The sequence below is a fragment of the Macaca nemestrina genome, chromosome 3 (assembly GCF_043159975.1).
Source record: "Macaca nemestrina isolate mMacNem1 chromosome 3, mMacNem.hap1, whole genome shotgun sequence".
In the NCBI taxonomy this organism is placed as follows: Eukaryota; Metazoa; Chordata; class Mammalia; order Primates; family Cercopithecidae; genus Macaca; species Macaca nemestrina.
This window is the reverse complement of record NC_092127.1, coordinates 40017161-40036353: the sequence shown is the minus strand read 5'-3', so window position 1 is coordinate 40036353 and position 19193 is coordinate 40017161. Positions and strand designations below refer to the sequence as shown.

General features: G+C 37.3%; 1 protein-coding gene across 5 annotated transcripts in view; it reads right to left on the bottom strand.

Annotated features, from left to right (window-relative positions):
• The window catches only part of IQCM (IQ motif containing M), a 496764-nt gene that overhangs the window by 337857 nt on the left and 139714 nt on the right, over positions 1 to 19193 (bottom strand). For all 5 annotated transcript variants that reach the window (XM_011710533.2, XM_011710534.2, XM_011710535.2 and 2 more), the window contains one exon: positions 18135 to 18217. In XM_011710533.2, the coding sequence (XP_011708835.2) occupies positions 18135 to 18217 (83 nt within the window). The remainder of the gene's footprint in view (positions 1 to 18134; positions 18218 to 19193) is intronic.

Genomic DNA, 19193 nt, shown 5'->3' with positions numbered 1-19193 from the left:
CTTGATATAATCCCAATCTCCTTAAATTTGTTGAAACTTGTTTTGTGGCCTAACATATGACCTAGCCTGAAGAATGTTCCATGTGCAGATGTTGGATGGCATGTTCCATAAATGTCTTTTAGGTCCATTTGGTCTATAGTGCAGTTTAAGTCCAATATTTCTTTATTTTTTATCTTAATGATCTGTCCATTGTTGAAAGTTGGGTGTTAAAGTGCTCTACTATTTTTATATTGCAGTCTATCTTTCACTTTAGATGTAATAATATTTACTTTATATATTTGGGGCTCTGGCACTGGGTGACTATATATTTACAATTGTTACATCCTCTGGTGGAGTTGATCCCTTTATCATTATATAATAACCTTCTCTGTTTCTATAATTTTTTAATTAAAGCCTATCTTTTTACATAAGCATGGCTATTCCTGCTGTTTCGTTTTTCATTTGCAAAGAATATCTTTTTCTATTCCTTCGCTTTCAGTCTATGTTTGTCTTTAAAAGCAAAGTGAGTGCCTTGTTGGCAGCATACAGTTGGGTCTTGTTTTTTTGTCAATTCACTCACTCTGTTTCTTTTAATAAGGGCATTTAATCCATTTACATTCTAGGTTATTATTCATAGGTAAGAACTTACTCCTGCAACTTTGTTCCTTGTTTTCTGATTTTTTAAGGCCCTTTTTTCCTCTTTTGTTGTTTACCTCCTTAGATTGGTGGTGTTTTTGTGATGCTAAGCTTTGTTTCCTTTCTCTTTCTCTTTTGCGTATTTACTATAATTTGTTTCCTTGTGGTTACTACAGGACTAACATAAAGAGTCTTGTAGTTATAATAGCTAATTTTAAGCTGATAACATTCTTAGTTCAGTGAACATAAAAGTACTCTAGATATTTTCCCTCCACCCTACAATTTATATTTTTTCCCTAATTTTTATCTTTATGTAGTATGCATTCCTCAGCAACTAACGGTATTGGTTGCTTTTTTTTTTAACCATTTTTACTTTAAACTTTTATACTAGAACACTGAAAGATTTGGACTGCACCATTAGAGCATTGGGGTATTCTGAGCTTGATTATGTATTTACCTCTACTGGTGAGTTTTATGCTTTCATGTGTATTCATGATAGTAATTATCATCCTCTAGTTTACAGTTGTAATATTCCCTTAAGCATTTCTTGTAAGGCTAAGCTAGTGATGACTTCCCTCAGCTTTTGCTTGTCTGGGAAGATCTTTATTTCTTCTTTATTTCTCCATTATTTCTGAAGGAAACCTTTGCTAGGTATAGTATTCTTTACTGCCAGTTAGTTTTCTTTTCTAAGTATGTTGAATATACCATCCCATTCTCTTCTAGCCTGGATGGTTTCAACTGAGACATCTGCTGATAATATAGCAGGATTTTTAGTTTCTTAACTTGATGTTTCCCTCACGTAGATTTTAGAATTCTCTGTGTTTGACATTTGACAGTTTGATTATAATGTACATCAGAGAAGATTTTTGAAGGTTGAATCTAATTTAGAATTTTTGAAATCCCTGGATATTGATGATCATACCTTTCCCTAGACTTGGGAAGGTTTCAGTAATTATTCAATTAAAGAGGATTTATGTACCTTTCTCCATTTCTTCCCCCAGCATCTCTATAATGCAAATATTAGTTCACTTAATGATGTTCCCTAAGAACCATTTTTTTAATTTTGTTTTCCTCTGGATTATTTTGAAAGCAAGTTTAGAAATTTTTCTGCTTGATTAGTCTGTTGTTGAAGCCTTCAATTGTATTTTTACTTCATTCATTGAATTCTTCAGCTCTTTGCTGTATGGTTCTTTTCTATGATATCTATCTCTTTATTGGATTTCTTATTCAGATCATAAACATTTTTCCTGATTTTATTGAATTATTTGTCTATATTCTTTTACATCTCCCTGAGCTTGCTTAAGATCATTATTTTGAATTCCTTTCAGGCATTTCATAAATATACTTTTCTTTGGGGTCTGTTACTATAGACTTATTTGTTCCATTGAGGGTGTCATATTTCCTTGCTTTTTCATGTTTCTTATGTCCCCACATTGAGATCTGTGTATCCAATGGAGCCGTCACTTTTTCTAACTTCATGGAGTAGCTTTTGTAGGGAGAGACATTTTCCTGCAGATTGTCCTAGAGTGTCAGTTGGCTATGGTGCATTGCCTTTTGTTCTGTGAGGACTCAGTAGCATCATCTCTGTGCAATTTCTGTAATTATAATCCTCCTCATTATGTCTATGATTGTTTCAACGGCTAAGATGTGAGAGTTTGTGACGGCAATGCCAGTTTTGTTGGGGACAAGGGCACTGGGCTGATTGTCAGGCCAAGCATGTTTACTCATAATGGATCAACAGTTTGTGTAATGGACTTTCTAAGGGTGCAGGGCTGCTGCCAGACTGGCTGTCTGGAAAGGCAACAGGTGGGGTTACAAGCAAGTTCTGCAAGTCAGGTGGCTGTGGGTTGATCTCTCCAGAGAGGCAGGGCCACCACTGTCCTGGCTTTCAAGCTGGACATAGGCATACACAGCCTCAGTGGGCCAGCTGGCTATGCAATGCCAGTGTGCACAGGTGCAGCAGGCCAGCTAGCTATTAGGCAGCTTATTCACTATGCAGGTCTTTCCATTCCCTGGAAAGAGTTTAGGCACATGGATTTGGACACCAAATTATCCATTGTTTTGTTGGACCTAGGCTCTCAGCAGTCAGAATTGCAGTGCTGCAGAAACCCATATGAATGTGGTGGAACAATTGTAGGACCTCACAAATGGAAAGAGTCAGTGGCCACTGGCCCCTGGGGTAGGACACACTCTGGTAGTAGGTCCAGCCTCAAGATGGTGCCATTCCATAGCAACTTAACTCATACGAAAGGAAAGTACTAAACATGGACCCCTACCCCAAGACCATTAAGCAGCAGAAACTCCTAGCAATTCTCCAAATTGGCTTCAGATCCTGTGAGGACTGAAGGATTCTCCTGTGGCAAACTACTGGCATCTACGGCAGTAATGAGGACCACTGAGGGGTCTCCACCTTACCTTTTCTTTTTAAGAAGAAGTCTTCCTTGACTCTGAGCCTGTTCTAGCAGGGAAGACAGTGTATGTATCAGAGGCAGGGTGTCTCACTCACCTTTCTATGGTGCTGTCCTGTACTTCCATGCTCCACAGATTTTGCTGCTCCTCTGGTGCTATCCAGCAAACTTCCTCAGTCACTCCAGATGAAATACACTTGTCTACTTGTTGTTTTGGTCTCTCTTTGTGGGGAGATAAATGCCAGGCAACTCCAGTTGGCCATGCTATCACTGGTTTACGAGCTGATTTTAGAAAGAGATTGCTATCCTAACAACTCTCATTCATCTTATTGAGAGAAGGTTCCATCACACTAATTGGACAATAATTTCATATGGAACTGTATTTAGAAAATGTTAATTATTGGCAGACCCACCCTCAATCTGGGTGGGCACCATCTAATCAGCTGCCAGTGTGGCTAGGATAAAAGCAGGTGGAGAAAGGTGGAAGGACTCAACTGGCTAAGTCTTCTGGTCACCATCTTTCTCCCATGCTGGACACCTGCCCTCAAACATCAGACTCAAAGATCTTCAGCTTGTGGACTCTGGGACCTACATCAGTGATTTGCCAGGGGCTCTCAGGCCTTTGGCCACAGACTGAAGGCTGCACTGTTGGCTTCCCTATTTTTGAGGTTTTGGGACTCAGACTGGCTTCTTTGCTCCTTAGCTTACAGAAGGCCTATTGTGGGACTTCACCTAGTATGAGTCAATACTCCTTAATAAACTCCCCTTCAGTCCTGGGTAAGATGGCCGAATAGGAACAGCTCCAGTCTGCAGCTCCCAGTGAGACCAATGTAGAAGGTGGGTGATTTTTCTAACTGAAGTACCCAGTTCATTTCATTTGGACTGGCTACACAGTGGGTGCAGCCCACGGAGGGCAAGCAGAAGCAGGGCAGACCATCACCTCACCCAGGAAGCACAAGGGGTTGGAGAACTCCCTTCCCTAGCAAAGGGAAGCCATGAGAAACTGTGCTGTGAGGGATGGTGCTATCTGGCCCAGATACTATGCTTTTCCCATGGTCTTCACAATCCACAGACCAGGAGATTCCCTCAGGTGCCTACACCACCAGGGCCCTTGGTTTCAAGCACAAAACTGGGTGGCCATTCAGGCAGACACCGAGCTAGCTTCAGGAGTTTTTATCCATACCCCAGTGGCACCTGGAATGTCAGCAAGACAGAACCGTTTACTCCCCTGGAAAGAGGATTGAAGCCAAGGAGCCAAGTGGTCTTGCTCAGCAGATCCTGAGCAAGATCCAGAGCCCAACAAGCTAAGATCCACTGACTTGAAATTCTTGCTGTCAGCACGGTAGGCTGGAGTTGACCTGGGACACTAGAGCTTGGTGGGGGGAGGGACATCTGCCATTACCGAGACTTGAGTAGGCAGTTTTCCCCTCACAGTGTAAACAAAGCTGACCAGAAATTCAGACTGGGCAGAGGCCACCACAGCACCACAAAGCCACTGTAGCGAGACTGCCTCTCTAGATTCCTCCTCTCTGGGCAGGGCATCTCTGAAAGAAAGACAGCAGCCCCATTCAGGGACTTAAAGATAAAACTCCCATCTCCCTGGGACAGAGCACCTGGTGGAAGGGATGGCTGTGGGCACAGTTTCAGCAGACTTAAACATCCCTGCCTGCCAGCTCTGAAAAGAGCAGCGGATTTCCCAGCACAGCACTCGAGCTCTGCTAAGGGACAGACTGCCTCCTCAAGTGGGTTCCTGACCCTCCATGCCTCCTGACTGGAGACACCTCCCAGTAGGGGTCAACAGACAACTCATACAGGAGAGCACTGGCTGGCATGTGGCGGGTGCCCCTCTGGGACAAAGCTTCCAGAGGAAGGAGCAGGCAGCAATCTTAGCTGTTCTGCAGCCTCTGCTGGTGATACTCAGGCAAACGGGTTCTGGAGTGGACCTCCAGCAAACTCCAGCAGACCTGCAGAAGAGAGGCCTGTTAGAAGGAAAACTAACAAACAGAAAGGAATAGCATCAACATCAACAAAAAGGACAACCACACAAAAACCCCATCTGAAGGTCACCAACAGCAAAGACCAAAGGTAGATAAATCCATGAAGATGAGGAAACCAGTGCAAAAAGGCTAAGAATTCCAAAAACCAGAACACCTCTTCTCCTCCAAAGGATCACAACTCCTCCCCAGCAAGGGAAAACTGGACAGAGAATGAGTTTAACAAATTGACAAAAGTAGGCTTCAGAAAGCGGGTAATAATAAATGCCTCAGAGCTAAAGGAGCATGTTCTAACCCAATGCAAGGAAGCTAAGAACCTTGATAAAAGGTTACAGGAATTGCTAACTTGAATAACCAGTTTAAAGAAGAACATAAATGACCTGATGGAACTGAAAAACACAGCATAAGAACTTCGTGAAGCATTCACAAGTATCAATAGCCAAATTAATCAAGCAGAAGAAAGGATATCAGAGATTGAAGATCAACTTAATGAAATAAAGCATGAAGACAAGATTAGAGAGGAATGAAAAGCAACGAACAAAGCTTCCAAGAAATATGGGACTATGTGAAAAGACCAAAACTACATTTGTTTGGTGTACCTGAAAGTTACAGGAAGAATGGAACTAAGTTGGGAAACACTCTTCAGGATATTATCCAGGAGAACTTCCCCAACCTAGCAAGACAGGCCAACATTCAAATTGAGGATATACAGAGAATACCACAACGATACTCCTCGAGAAGAGCAACCCAAAGACACATAATCATTAGATTCACCAAGGTTGAAATACAGGAATAAAAATAAATGTTAAGGGCAGGCAGAGAGAAAGGTCGAATTATCCACAAAGGGAAACTCATCAGACTAAGAGCGGATCTCTCTGCAGAAACCCTACAAGCCAGAAGAGAGTGGGGGCCAATATTTAACATTTGTAAATAAAAGAATTTTCAACCCAGAATTTCATATCCAGCCAAAGCAAGCTTCATAAGTGAAGGAGAAATAAAATCCGTTATAGACAAGCAAATGTTGAAGGATTTTGTCACCACCAGGCCTGCCTTACAAGAGCTCCTGAAGGAAGCACTAAATAAGGAAAGGAAAAACTGCTATGAGCCACTGCAAACACATACCAAAATGTAAAGACCATCAACATTGCCTCTCAGGGCGGTGGGGGGGAAGAGGAGAGATAGCATTAGGGGAAATACCTAATGTAGACGAGGGATTGATGGGTGCAGCAAACCACCATGGCACATGTATACATATGTAACAAACCTGCATGTTCTGCACGTTTCCCAGAACTTAAAGTATAATAATTTTTTTAAAATGTGAATTATTATGAGTAAATGCTGAAGTAAAATTAAATAACAAATATTAGGATTTCAAAGAAAGTGTTTGGTCAGAGCTGATCAACATGAAGAGCAGGAAGAAATACCAATTAATAGAAATGTATAAAATAAAATCAATGTAATACAGAGAAAATCAGCAAAACTAAAAGTTGGTTTTTAAAAGAAGAAGAAAATAAAGTTGCGAGTACTTCAGCTTTTTGTTGTGCTGCTGGATTTGGTTTGCCAGTATTTTATTGAGGATTTCTGCATGGATGTTCATCAGGGATATTGGTCTAAAATTCTTTTTTTGTTGTTGTTGTGTCTCTGCCAGGCTTTGGTATCAGGATGATGCTGGCCTCATAAAATGAGTTAGAGAGGATTCCCTCTTTTTCTATTGATTGGAATTGTTTCAGAAGGAATGCTACCAACTCCTCTTTGTACCTCTGGTAGAATTTGGCGGTGAATCCATCTGGTCCTGGACTTTTTTTGGTTGGTAGGCTATTAATTATTGCCTCAATTTCAGAGCCTGCTATTGGTCTATTCAGGGATTCAGCTTCTTCCTGGTTTAGTCTTGGGAGAATGTATTTTATCCAGAAATTTATCCATTTCTTCTAGATTGTCTAGTTTATTTGCATAGAGGTGTTTATAGTATTCTCTGATGGTAGTTTGTATTTCTATGGGATCAGTGGTGATATCCCCATTATCATTTTTTATTGCATCTATTTGATTCTTCTCTCTTTTCTTCTATATTAGTCTTGCTAGCAGTCTGTCAATTTTGTTGATCTTCTCCAAAAACCAGCTCCTGGATTTGTTGATTTTTTTAAGGGCTTTTTGTGTCTCTATCTCCTTCAGTTCTACTCTGATCTTAGTCATTTCTTGCCTTCTGCTAGCTTTTGAATGTGTTTGCTCTTGCTTCTCTAGTTCTTTTCATTGTGATGTTAGGGTGTCAATTTCAGATCTTTCCTGCTTTCTCTTGTGGGCATTTAGTGCTATAAATTTCCCTCTACACACTGCTTCAAATGTGTCCCAGAGATTCTGGTATGTTGTATCTTTGTTCTCATTGGTTTCAAAGAACATCTTTCTTTCTGCCTTCATTTCGTTATGTACCCAGTAGTCATTCAGGAGCAGGTTGTTCAGTTACCATGTAGTTAAGCGATTTTGATTGAGTTTCCTAATCCTGAGTTCTAGTTTGATTGCCCTGTGGTCTGAGAGACAGTTTGTTATAATTTCTGTTCTTTTACTTTTGCTGAGGAGTGGTTTACTTCCAACTATGGGTGCCCCTCTGAGGCACAGCTTCCAGAGAAAGGATGAGGCAGCAACATTTGCCCTTCTGCAATATTTGCTGTACTGCAGCCTCCACTGGTGATACCCCAGCAAACAGAGTCTGGAGTGGACCTCCAGCAAACTCCAACAGACCTGCAGCTGTGGGTCCTGACTGTTAGAAGGAAAACTAAAAAGAAGAAAGGACATCCACACCAAAACCCCATCTGTATGTCACTGTCATCAAAGACCATAGGTAGATAAAACCACAAAGATGGGGAGAAACCAGAGCAGAAAAGCTGAAAATTCTAAAAATCAGAGTGCCTTTTCTCCTCCAAAGGAACATAGCTCCTCGTCAGCAATGGAACAAAGCTGGACAGGGAATGACTTTGATGAGTTGAGAGAAGAAGGCTTCGGATGATCATGATCGGTATTAACAAACTCCTCCGGGCTAAAGGAGGATGTTTGAACCCATAGCAAAGAAGCTAAAAACCTTGAAAAAAGATTAGACAAATGGCTAACTAGAATAAACAGCGTAGAGAAGACCTTAAATGACCTGCTGGAGCTGAAAACCATGACATGAGAACTACATGGTGCATGCACAAGCTTCAGTAGTCAATTCGATCAAGTAGAAGAAAGGGTATCAGTGATTGAAGATCAAATGAATGAAATGAAGCAAGAAGAGAAGTTTAGAGAAAAAAGAGTAAAAAGAAATGAACAAATCCTCCAAGAAATATGGGACTATGTGAAAAGATGAAATCTACGTCTGATTGGTATACCTGAAAATGATGGGGAGAATGGAACCAAGTTGGAAAACACTCTTCAGGATATCATCCAGGAGAACTTCCCCAAACTAGGGAGGCAGGCCAACATTCAAATTCAGGAAATACAGAGAATGCCACAAAGATACTCCTCGAGAAGAGCAATTCCAAGACACATAATTGTCAGATTCAACAGTTGAAATGAAGCAAAAAATTTTTAATGCAACCGGAGAGAAAGGTCGGGTTACCCACAAAGGGAAGCCCATCAGACTAACAGTGGATCTCTCAGCAGAAACACTACAAGCCAGAAGAGAGTGGGGGCCAATATTCAACATTCTTAAAGAAAAGAATTTTCAAACCAGAATTTCATATCCAGCCAAACTAAGCTTCATAAGTGACGGAGAAATAAAATCCTTTACAGACAAGCAAATGCTGAGAGATTTTGTCACCACTAGGCCTGCCTTACAAGAGCTCCTGAAGGAAGCACTAAACATGGAAAGGAACAACTGGTACTAGCCACTGCAAAAACATGCCAAATTGTAAAGACCATCAATGCTGGGAAGAAACTGCATCAACTAACGAGCAAAATAACCAGCTAAAATCATAATGACAGGATCAAATACAAATATAACAATATTCACCTTAAATGTAAATGGACTAAATGCTCCAATTAAAAGACATGGACTGGCAAATTGGATAAAGAGTCAAGACTCATCAGTGTGCTGTATTCAGGAGACCCATTTCATGTGCAGAGATACATATAGGCTCAAAATAAAGGGATGGAGGAAGATCTCCCAAGCAAATGGAAAACAAAAAGCAGGGGTTGCAATCCTAGTCGCTGATAAAACAGACTTTAAACCAACAAAGATCAAAAGAGACAAAGAAGGCCATTACATAATGGTCAAGGGATCAATGCAACATGATGAGCTATCTTAAATATATATGTACCCAATACAGGAGCACCCAGATTCATAAAGCAAGTTCTTAGAGACCTACAAAGAGACTTAGTCAATCACACAATAATAGTGGGAGACTTTAACACCCCACTGCCAACATTAGACAGATCAACAAGAAAGAAAGTTAACAAGGATATCCAGGAATTGAACTCAGCTCTGCACCAAGCAGACCTGATAGACATCTACAGAACTCTCCACCCCAAATCAACAGAATACACATTCTTCTCAGCACCACATCACACTTATTCCAAAAAAGGATAAGTTTTTTGTTGTTGTTTTTATTTCTAGGAGAGTTCTAGGCCACCAGAGGTAGGTATGAACCATGAAATCAAACTCTAAATGAATTTAAACCCCTATGTGATATAGCTTTCTTATATTTTATGAATTTAATTATTTAAACTTTCATGCCAGTTTGGTCAGGTTTTAAAAATTATTTTTTCATATTTAAGCAGCATTATTAGGTATTCTGTACTCAGAAGTCTTTCTTTGCAGAGTTGTTCATCATATTCTCGGAAAAAGATACAAAGAAACAAAAACACATTGATGATTTTTTTCAGGTGTATTTTTTATTAAAAATGAAACAGCATATTTGAGCTCCCTAGAGCCAAAGGAAAATATTTAATCTAATAAATTAGGTAAATGTCCTCATTAAATAGAAAAAAAATATGATAATTGGTACAACACTTTTACAAAATAAAATGCCAGTACCTTAATTAATCCAACAAAATATAGTAAGCACTTTTTATGTGCTAGACATTATTCTACTTCTAAAGGATTTAGTATGAACACATTAGCCAATGCTAACTGCCTTTATGGAGATTATATTCTAGCAGGAGGAGGCAAACAATACCAGATAAGTAAAGCAGGCAGTATATCTTGCTATCTTAAATGCTAGAAATCAAAGAAAGAGAAGTAGGTAGGTCTGGAGGATGTGGCTATGCCTATGACAGAGTAGTCAGGGATGGCCTTACTTTTTTTGGAGAGGCCTTTGGGCAAAGCATGAAAATAGTGATGGATTGATGCCTGTAATCTCTAAATAAAAAACTTTCCAGGCAGAGAGAACATGTACACAGTTCCTGAGTTTGACATGTTAGGTTGGAAATGTCTATTAAAAATTAAAAATCCAGGTGAAACTGTTAATTAAGAAGTTGAACATGAGCTGGAGTTTTGGAGAATAACCAGTCTGGAGATAAAAGTGTGGAATCATCAATTAATGGTACTTAAAGTCGTGATCTGGATAAAATTACCAAGAGAATGTTGTTTAGCCAGAGAAGAAATTAAAAACTTGATATCTGGGCCTACTGTAAGCCTCAGGCTCCCAGTAGGGATTTTAAAAATTGTTTGCATATAGAAAGTGATCTGGTTAAACCGTAGTGCTCTTCAAAGTGAGATTTTGAAAGTATTACAAAGTTATCTAGACCATAATTATTGGAGAATGTATGTATTATGATGGAGGGCAAAATCATGGGAGGAAAAGAGCTCAAGGAATAGAAAAGTGAATGGATTAAAAGACGGTATCCATCCAAGATAAATATCACCAAAAACTACGAAAAGATTAGTGTTAGAGAAATTGACAAGGATCAGGGTCTACATTTCTTTAAAGGTATGCAAGCATGGATACAAATCAATAGATTACTATAAGAAGGAGAGGATATAGTTTGATGAAATGAGATTCAAAGCTGAGCATGCTAGGGAAGAGGAAGGGAGAATGGTTTGGAAACAGCAATGAGGAGCAAGGAGGAAACCACCCCACCACCAGTCCCAGAGGTATGAGGCATGGGAGGAAAAATCCCAGCACCACTTGAAAGGGTGGCAGGGGAAGAAATATCTTCCGGGCACAGATTTCAGTTAAGCAAGGAAGGGGAAGGAAACACTCAGATGAGATTAAGGATTCAGAGTTTTTGCTGGCTATGAGTTCAGAGAGCACAATGGATGAATTTCAGGAGTGGGATGGTTGAGGGGTGACATCAGAAAAGAAAATATACAAAATTACATAGAGTTGGGTTTTAGTGATTGCAGGTAGCCTGGAAGTCCTAGGTGTCTTGTGGAGACTGAGGTAGACAGAGCTTAAATACATAATGAGATCCATCTTAAGAGTCTGAAGGCGGTCAACTTGGCAAGTAGAGAGAAATAAAGAATTTTGCCAGGAGCTGACTTTAGGGGATCCCTCTTCTCTCCTGACAATGACTATGTAGAGATGTTTTTAATATCTGAGAAGCAGCCATCCAGAAAGAGGAAATTTTCTAACTTTTTATCTCTTTCTTTGAGGGCTGTTTTATTCTTTCCTTGAGGATTACAGATGATGAAACTAAGCCCAGAGGTTTGAAGAGATTTGCACCAGGCCACACAGAGAGTTGGTTATTATGTAGAGCACTACTAGCTTTTTTTCTTTTGAAAAAGTCTCTTAAAGTGTTTCTCTTAACACAAGAGTTTCTGCCATGGGTCTATTTCCTTACAAAAGCTTTAAAATGATCAGTAAAGTGAATACTTGAGGAGTATCACTTTAAGAGTGGCCTACCAAATGTATCAAAATAGAAGAGCAAAAGGCAGAGTCAAGGTCTCTAGCAGGATAACATTGACAATAGCAAAAATAACAGACTCCACAAAGGGCTATAGTTATAGTATTTACACAAAACCATAAACCTCACTTACATTTCCTGAGTTCACAATGTCATAGCGAAAGTCAGCCAATGTTGGGATGGGGTGTGTCTTGTGATTATAGTAATATGTCCTTTAGGACAGGATCAAAGCTAAGTAATCAAACACCATGTTTTTTAGTATATTATGCATTACAATTTATATGAATGTAGGAAGTTGTGACTAATTATGGTAGCTCAATTTTATTAAGCACCAGGAGGTACATTATGCACTTGACAAGCATCATGTAAACATTTTGAGATTGGAATTGGTATTATCCCCCTGTTATCCAAAGAAGAAATTGAGTCACAGTGCAATTAAGTAACTTGGATAAGATTTGAAGCTAGAAACTGGTAAAACCAGAATTTTAACCTCATTAGAGTAACTTCAGTGCTTTCACTATTAATTGCTATGCCATACTGCTTTAAAAGGCAAGGCTTCAAAATGAAATAGATGATTTTTTAATCAAATGGATAGAAATCATAACTTGCCTTATATCTTATATTCTAATTTCCTTTTATTTTTCCTTTAATAAGAATAATTATTTATTCTAAAGAAGAATTGAGGACCTCCAGTTCCAAAATGGCAGCTTAGAAGCAAGCTAGCATAACCCCCTAAAAAACCATAAGCAAATATACAGTGCCAAGATTATTACCAGAAATATACCAAAATTCAAATACAAAAGTTATGAATACAAGTCAGTTGCTGGGGCCACAAAGAAGTGAAAAAACTTCACATAGGCAGTAAGAGAATTGGCACATCCACAATGCCTCACCCCACATTCTGCCTGGCACCAAGTGTGCAAAAAATACTCCCCAAAATCACTGTTTTGACTGGAAAAGTGAGATCAAAGTCAACAAACAGCTTACACACCATTTTGAGTTCTCTGACCGGAGATCTGTCCCTCCCGTAGCCCATAGGAAGCATCATTAGTGCCTGAAAGAAGAAATATCCCTGAGGACAGGTAGAGACAAAGTAGGGATGCAGGACTACCATCTCCAGCTCTGGAAACTGCTCTATAACTTGGCCAAAGGCCAAATAAGAGTGACTTTTCAGCAGCACCACACTCTAGGAGGTATATTTCACAAGTCCCATGGGCACAAATCTTTGCCAGCCTATCCCACTGCTGAGATATCCCCATTGGGACTTCCTGCACTTGGGAAGGGCAGAACTCCAAACACTTGCTAGAGCTGAGACAAATCTGGACTTAAGTGCTATCTAGAACTGAAAAGGAGGCAGTTGCCTGGCAGTAAAGAACCTATAACAAATATATTCAATAAAAAACAAAAGAAGCAAGACAGAAAAGACAAAAATAAATAAAATAATAATAAATAAGACCAAATTAATCTTACAATGAGAAGACATAGACATACATCCACAAGTAAGAACCACAAACAGAGAACCATGATTTCCCCAAGCAGACAAAGCAAAGATCTAGCAACTGACCCTAATGAAACAACAATTGGTGAGCTCTTCAACAAATAACCAAAAACAGTGGTTTTAAAGAAACTTCATGATCTCCCGGATAACAAAAGAAAACAATCCAGAAACTTATTAGAGAAATTTAACAAAGAGATTGAAATAATTTTTTTTAATTAAACAGAAATCTTGAAACTGAAAAATACATTTGCTGAACTGAAAAATTCATTAGAAGCTCTCAACAGAAAGGATCAAGAAGAGCAAAGAATCAGTGAACTCAAATATAGACTATTTGAAAATATATGGAGAAGAAAAAGGAATGAAAAGCAAGAAAGATCACCTAAAAGACATAGAAAATTACCTCAAAAGACCAAATCTAAGAATTATTGGTGTTTAAGAGGGAGGTCAGCAAAAGCAAAGGGTAGAAAGTTTATTCAAGGAAATAACAAAAAACTTTCTAAAACTTGATTAAAGATAAATATCCAGGTACAGGAAGGTCAGAGAACACTAAACAAATTTGACTCAAATAAGACTACTCCGAGACATATGATAATCAGACTCTCAAAGGTCAAGGATAAAGAAAGAATCCTAAAAGCAACAAAAGAAAAGAAGTAAATAACATATAAAAAAGCTCCAATTAATCTGGCAACAGACTTCTCAATGGAAATCATACATGTCAGGAGAGAATAGAATTACATTTTCAAAGTACTGAAACAGAAAAAGTATTGCCAGCTAAGAATACTATATCCAACAAAACTACCCTTGAAATATAAAAGACAGATAAAGTCTTTCCCAGACAAGCAAAAGTGGAAATAATTCACTACCATAATACCCATCTTACAATAAATGTTAAAGGAAGTTCTTCAATCTAAAAGAAAAAGACACCAACGTGTTTTTAAAAAATGGAAGTTATAAAACCCACTGGTAAAATTATGTACAAGGACAAACCCAGAATACTATAATAATATAATTGTTATATGCAATCCACTCATAAATCAATCTGGTATGAGGTCCAAAAGACAAATCTAGCAACAACAATAGTTAGATTGACCTGCTAAGAGATTGATAATGTTTCAAAAAAAGACATACAAATGGCCAATAGGCATATGAAAAATGCTCAATGGAGACGTGTGAATCAAAACTACAATGAAATATCATATTACCCCAGTTAAAAATAGCTTCTATCAAAAAGACAGGCAATAATAGATGCTGATGATATGAAGAAAGAGAAGCCTTATACACTGTTGGTGGGCATGGAAATTAGTACAGTCATTATTCAGAACAATATGAAGTTTCCTTACAATTGCTAAAACTAGAACTACCATATGATCCAGCAATTGCACTACTGGATATATATCTTTTAAAAAGGAAATGAATATATCAAAAAGACATCTGCATTCCCATGTTTATTGTAGCACTATTCACAACAAAATATGGAATCAACATATGTGCCCATCAACAGATGAGTAAAGAAAATGTGACATATATTATGCACGATGGAATATTACTCTGCCATAAAAAGGAATGAAATCCTGTCATCTGTGACAACATGGAGGGAACTAGAGGTCGTTAAGTGAAATAAGCTAAGCACAGAAAGATAAATATTGTGTGTTCTCAATTATATGTGAAAGCAAAAAAAAAAAGTGGATCTCAAAGACAAACAGTAGATTTGTAGTTATCAGAGGCCAAGAAGGGCAGAGAGGAGAAAAGATGAAAAGAAGTTGATTAACAGATATAAATATATAGGTGGCCAGAAGAAATAAGACCTAGTGTTAGATAGATCAGCAGGATAACTACAGTTTACAATAATCTATCACATGTTTCAAAATAGCTAGAAGAGAAGAATGGAAGTGGTTCTATCATAAAGAGAAGATAAATATTTATGGCAATGGATGTTCCAAGAACACTGATTCGATCTTTACAAATTACATGAATGCATTAAATAATCATGCATATCCCCAAACTATGTACATGTATTATGCATGAATTGTAAAAAAAAAAAAAAAAAAAAAAAGAGTTGGATGATAATTTGAGTCCAGTAGATTACCATGTACCCCAGGGAAAACTGCAATATCTACTTTTTTACTATTTACATATTATCTTGTCAAATAGACCTCAGTGACTATGTCAGATATTCATTGAAGGTATAAATTATTACATAGAGTTATAATAATGATGTGGAGAATAAGCATTTTGTGCAGACTTTTTAGACTATAGCCTTAATATGAACTAAAAAATTAACAACCATAAAAAGTATTCATTATTTTTCACCAAAGACACAAAGTGTTGACCACCCTTAAATGATTACCAAAAAAATGAACATTTTTCACATTTTAGTAATAGTTTACACAAAATAAGTTGCTGATCACAATCTTTCAGATATTTCTAGCCTTACTTTAAAAATATGTAATTATAAAAGAGTGATATAGCTGAAAATAAAATAAAAACTTCATAAATGACATTTCAGTGAAAATCCCTATTCTTATTTGATTAAAGATACATTTCATTTTAAAGGAAAAAAGATCACCTACTCTATAGCATTTGGAAAGAATGATTTTTATTGTAAGACTTTTTACTTTTTCTGCGTATTCAACCTTTCAACTCTCCATGAAGTTATATGAGTATTGAGATACTTATAATATCATAAAACTAATAATCTCCTCAACATTTGTTTTTAAAGCATATAAACTGAACTGCATAAAATTTTATTTATTTTTATGGTATCTCTGCAGTCCACATATAGTCAGTTTTTTAAAAGAATTATAAAAAATAGTATCTAGTATTTTATTTTCTCAATTTCTTTTTTTCTTTAGCAGTTATTGAGTTTTAGCCTACTGTGCAGAGACAGGCACACAGATAATATTGAAGTATACTTCACTTGGGTGGTTTTTCTTTTTTAATTTACATTCGTTCATTCATTTATCATATGGTTATTAGCACCTACTATGTATGTATCATGCACTGGAATAAGTATGAGGAGTCTTTTAGCTTCTATGAACTTATAGTTCAATTAATAAACATTTCACAATTCAGCAGAACATTTTTGCATGGGTAGAACCTTTAGAAAATTTCAAAACTTACCACATGGTTGACTACCAATTCTGCCAGCCTTTTCCATTCACAATTTCATAACAATTTGTAGCTAATAACCAGGATTCTCTCAAATATTTTAGGAAAGTTTTCTACTTTTGTTTAGCATTAAATAAACTATGGTCTAGACCCTGTATATAAGCTCCATAAATACAGAAAAATAAGACTTAAATGAATTTCAACATCCAAACTAAAGCTATGAGAATTGCCAAGTCCTTCAAAGAGCTAAAAAGCTCCTCTGCAAGATGATGACGCAACTGATTCATGTGAGGTGAATGATACTTGAAGACTGAGGCTTTCATCAACCCTTCGATCATCGTGAACAAATTCTAAATGTTACAGAATTAGTAGAACTTTAACTTATGGTAAACAGCTATAGAACACAGCTTTCAGGGAGATCAGATTTTAAGAGTCTTATTTATTACACCCATTAGACCCTAGCCTTGTATAAACATTTGCCTACATTTACTTCCACACATGTATATTCAATTTTAGAATCAACTGAGACCCATACATTATTGTATTGCTCTGGAACCTCAAATTATCTAATAAAGCCTTAAAAGAATTTAAGCTCTGAACCAATGTAACAATCAAAATTGTAAAACACATCTATTGCATATCTTCAACATTTTGACAGCATATTCACAAATTTTAGTTTTGGTGAATATTGATTGGAATAATGAAAACGTGATTCATAGAATTTGTTAGGAAATGAGCTTCCAGTTAATGCTTGAGTTCCTTCTATAATAATCCAAGCAAATAAAAGGTGGTAAAATTATAAAGGGCATCTTATGCAAAAGTGCCTTGAGAACCCAAGGAGGAGTTTATTCAGCAAACTTTTAAAAATTTCTTCTGAAATCAGTAAAAGTCCCACTTTACAAAAAGAGTTTTCCCTTAATGAAGGCTGAAGCTCATGAGGAACAAGTCAAAAAGAGGGAAAACTAAAAAATAGTTGCTTTTAATCAATAGCCCCCTAGGTCTTTAAGTAGTTCAAGTTCCAGAGAGTTTCTCAGTCACACTTAAGGGACTTTAAAGAATCATCTATATTCTCTTTTAAAGAAATGTATTTTTTTAAAACAACAATAAGTCAACTGTAAATAAACTTTTAAAATTATAAGAATTTATCTTTATAATTTACAACTTGCAATATTCATATTTTATTTATTTGTTTATGAAGCGGAGTCGCTCTGTCGCCCAGGCTGGAGTGCAGTGGCATGATCTCGCTCACTGCAAGCTCCGCCTCCCAGGTTCACGCCATTCTCCTGCCTCAGCCTCTTGAGTAGCTGGGACTACAGCTACTCGCCCCACCACCATGCCTGGCTACTATTTTGTATTTTTAGTAGAGACGGGGTTTCACCATGTTAGCCAGGATGGTGTCTGTCTCCTGACCTCGTGATGCGCCTGCCTTGGCCTCCCAAAGTGCTGGGAATACAGGCGTGAGCCACCGCGCCCGGCCAATATTCATATTTTTAAAAATCCAATCTCTCAATTTCAGATAAAGGCATGGAAAACTAGTTATTAATAGTTTCTTCCAAAATCTGTTTATCTTTGATACAGTATTTGAAATGAAAATAAAGGAAATAACTGTTCAATACTAGTTCTTTGTTTCTGCATTTAAATGAATGCAAAATAATGAAAATCAATGTGCTGCTACCAATATTTATGTACAAGACTCACCAGGTTCTTTCAGAAGTTCCAAGGTAGAGGTCCCGGGTTGTGAGTAAAGATGGACAGGAAAGGGATAGAGTAATTCCAACATTCTGTTTCCAAAACATTAAGTTCGATCTTTAAGTGATTTAATAGTCTCTATTTTGTAATACAAATCTTCAACACTAAAGTTATAAAACTAAATGCTAATCATAGAAAACCACGTGTCTCTGGTCAACAGGGCTACACCTGTTGTTCCCTCAGTGCCTTGCAGAGTAAATATTATTAAACAAAGACAAAATACTACCAAATTTTGCTGGTTCTGAGATGAATAACAAATAGGAACATTTGCTTTCCAAATGAGCCCAAACTAGCAAAAATCAGGAAAATGAACAAGCATCATATCTATCTATTTCTTCAGTGTTTTACAAGAGATTTTTAAGTAGCATGTTTTCCTAACATGATTTGGAGAGCTTCAATCCCAACAGCTGAATAAAGTCAAGTACCACATGGAAACTTTGGAAAATGTGAATAAGCAAAAAGAAAGAAAATAAAAATCTCCCCAATCTTATTACCCTGATATTTTAGTAATAACTGCAAACCCTTCAATGCTTCCTGTAGGCCAGCATTTAAGGCACCATTCTAATCCTTTTTATATGTTTTATCTGATTTATTCTTCAAAAAAAGCATGTAGGTACTTACTAGTATGATACTCATTGTATAAATGAAACTAAGACATTTAGGGGTTACGTAGTATACAGTTCAGATTATTCCAGCTAGAAATGGGTGGGGTCAGGATTCAAATTCAGGCAGCAGGACTTCAGGAACCATATTACTATTTTATACTGATTCCATTTGACATGATTAGCATGTGGAATATATCTCATACCTTTTCTATGTTTAAATGTACATAAATGCACACAAAATTTTAAACTATTATTTTGCACCTAATATATCATGGAGCTCTTTCTTTAAAAATGTACAAAGGTGCACATTGTTATTTTGACCCATTACATAGAATTCCATGTTATTTTGGCCTGTTACATAGAAATTCATTGTATAGATTTTAACATACTGATCGCTTATTTA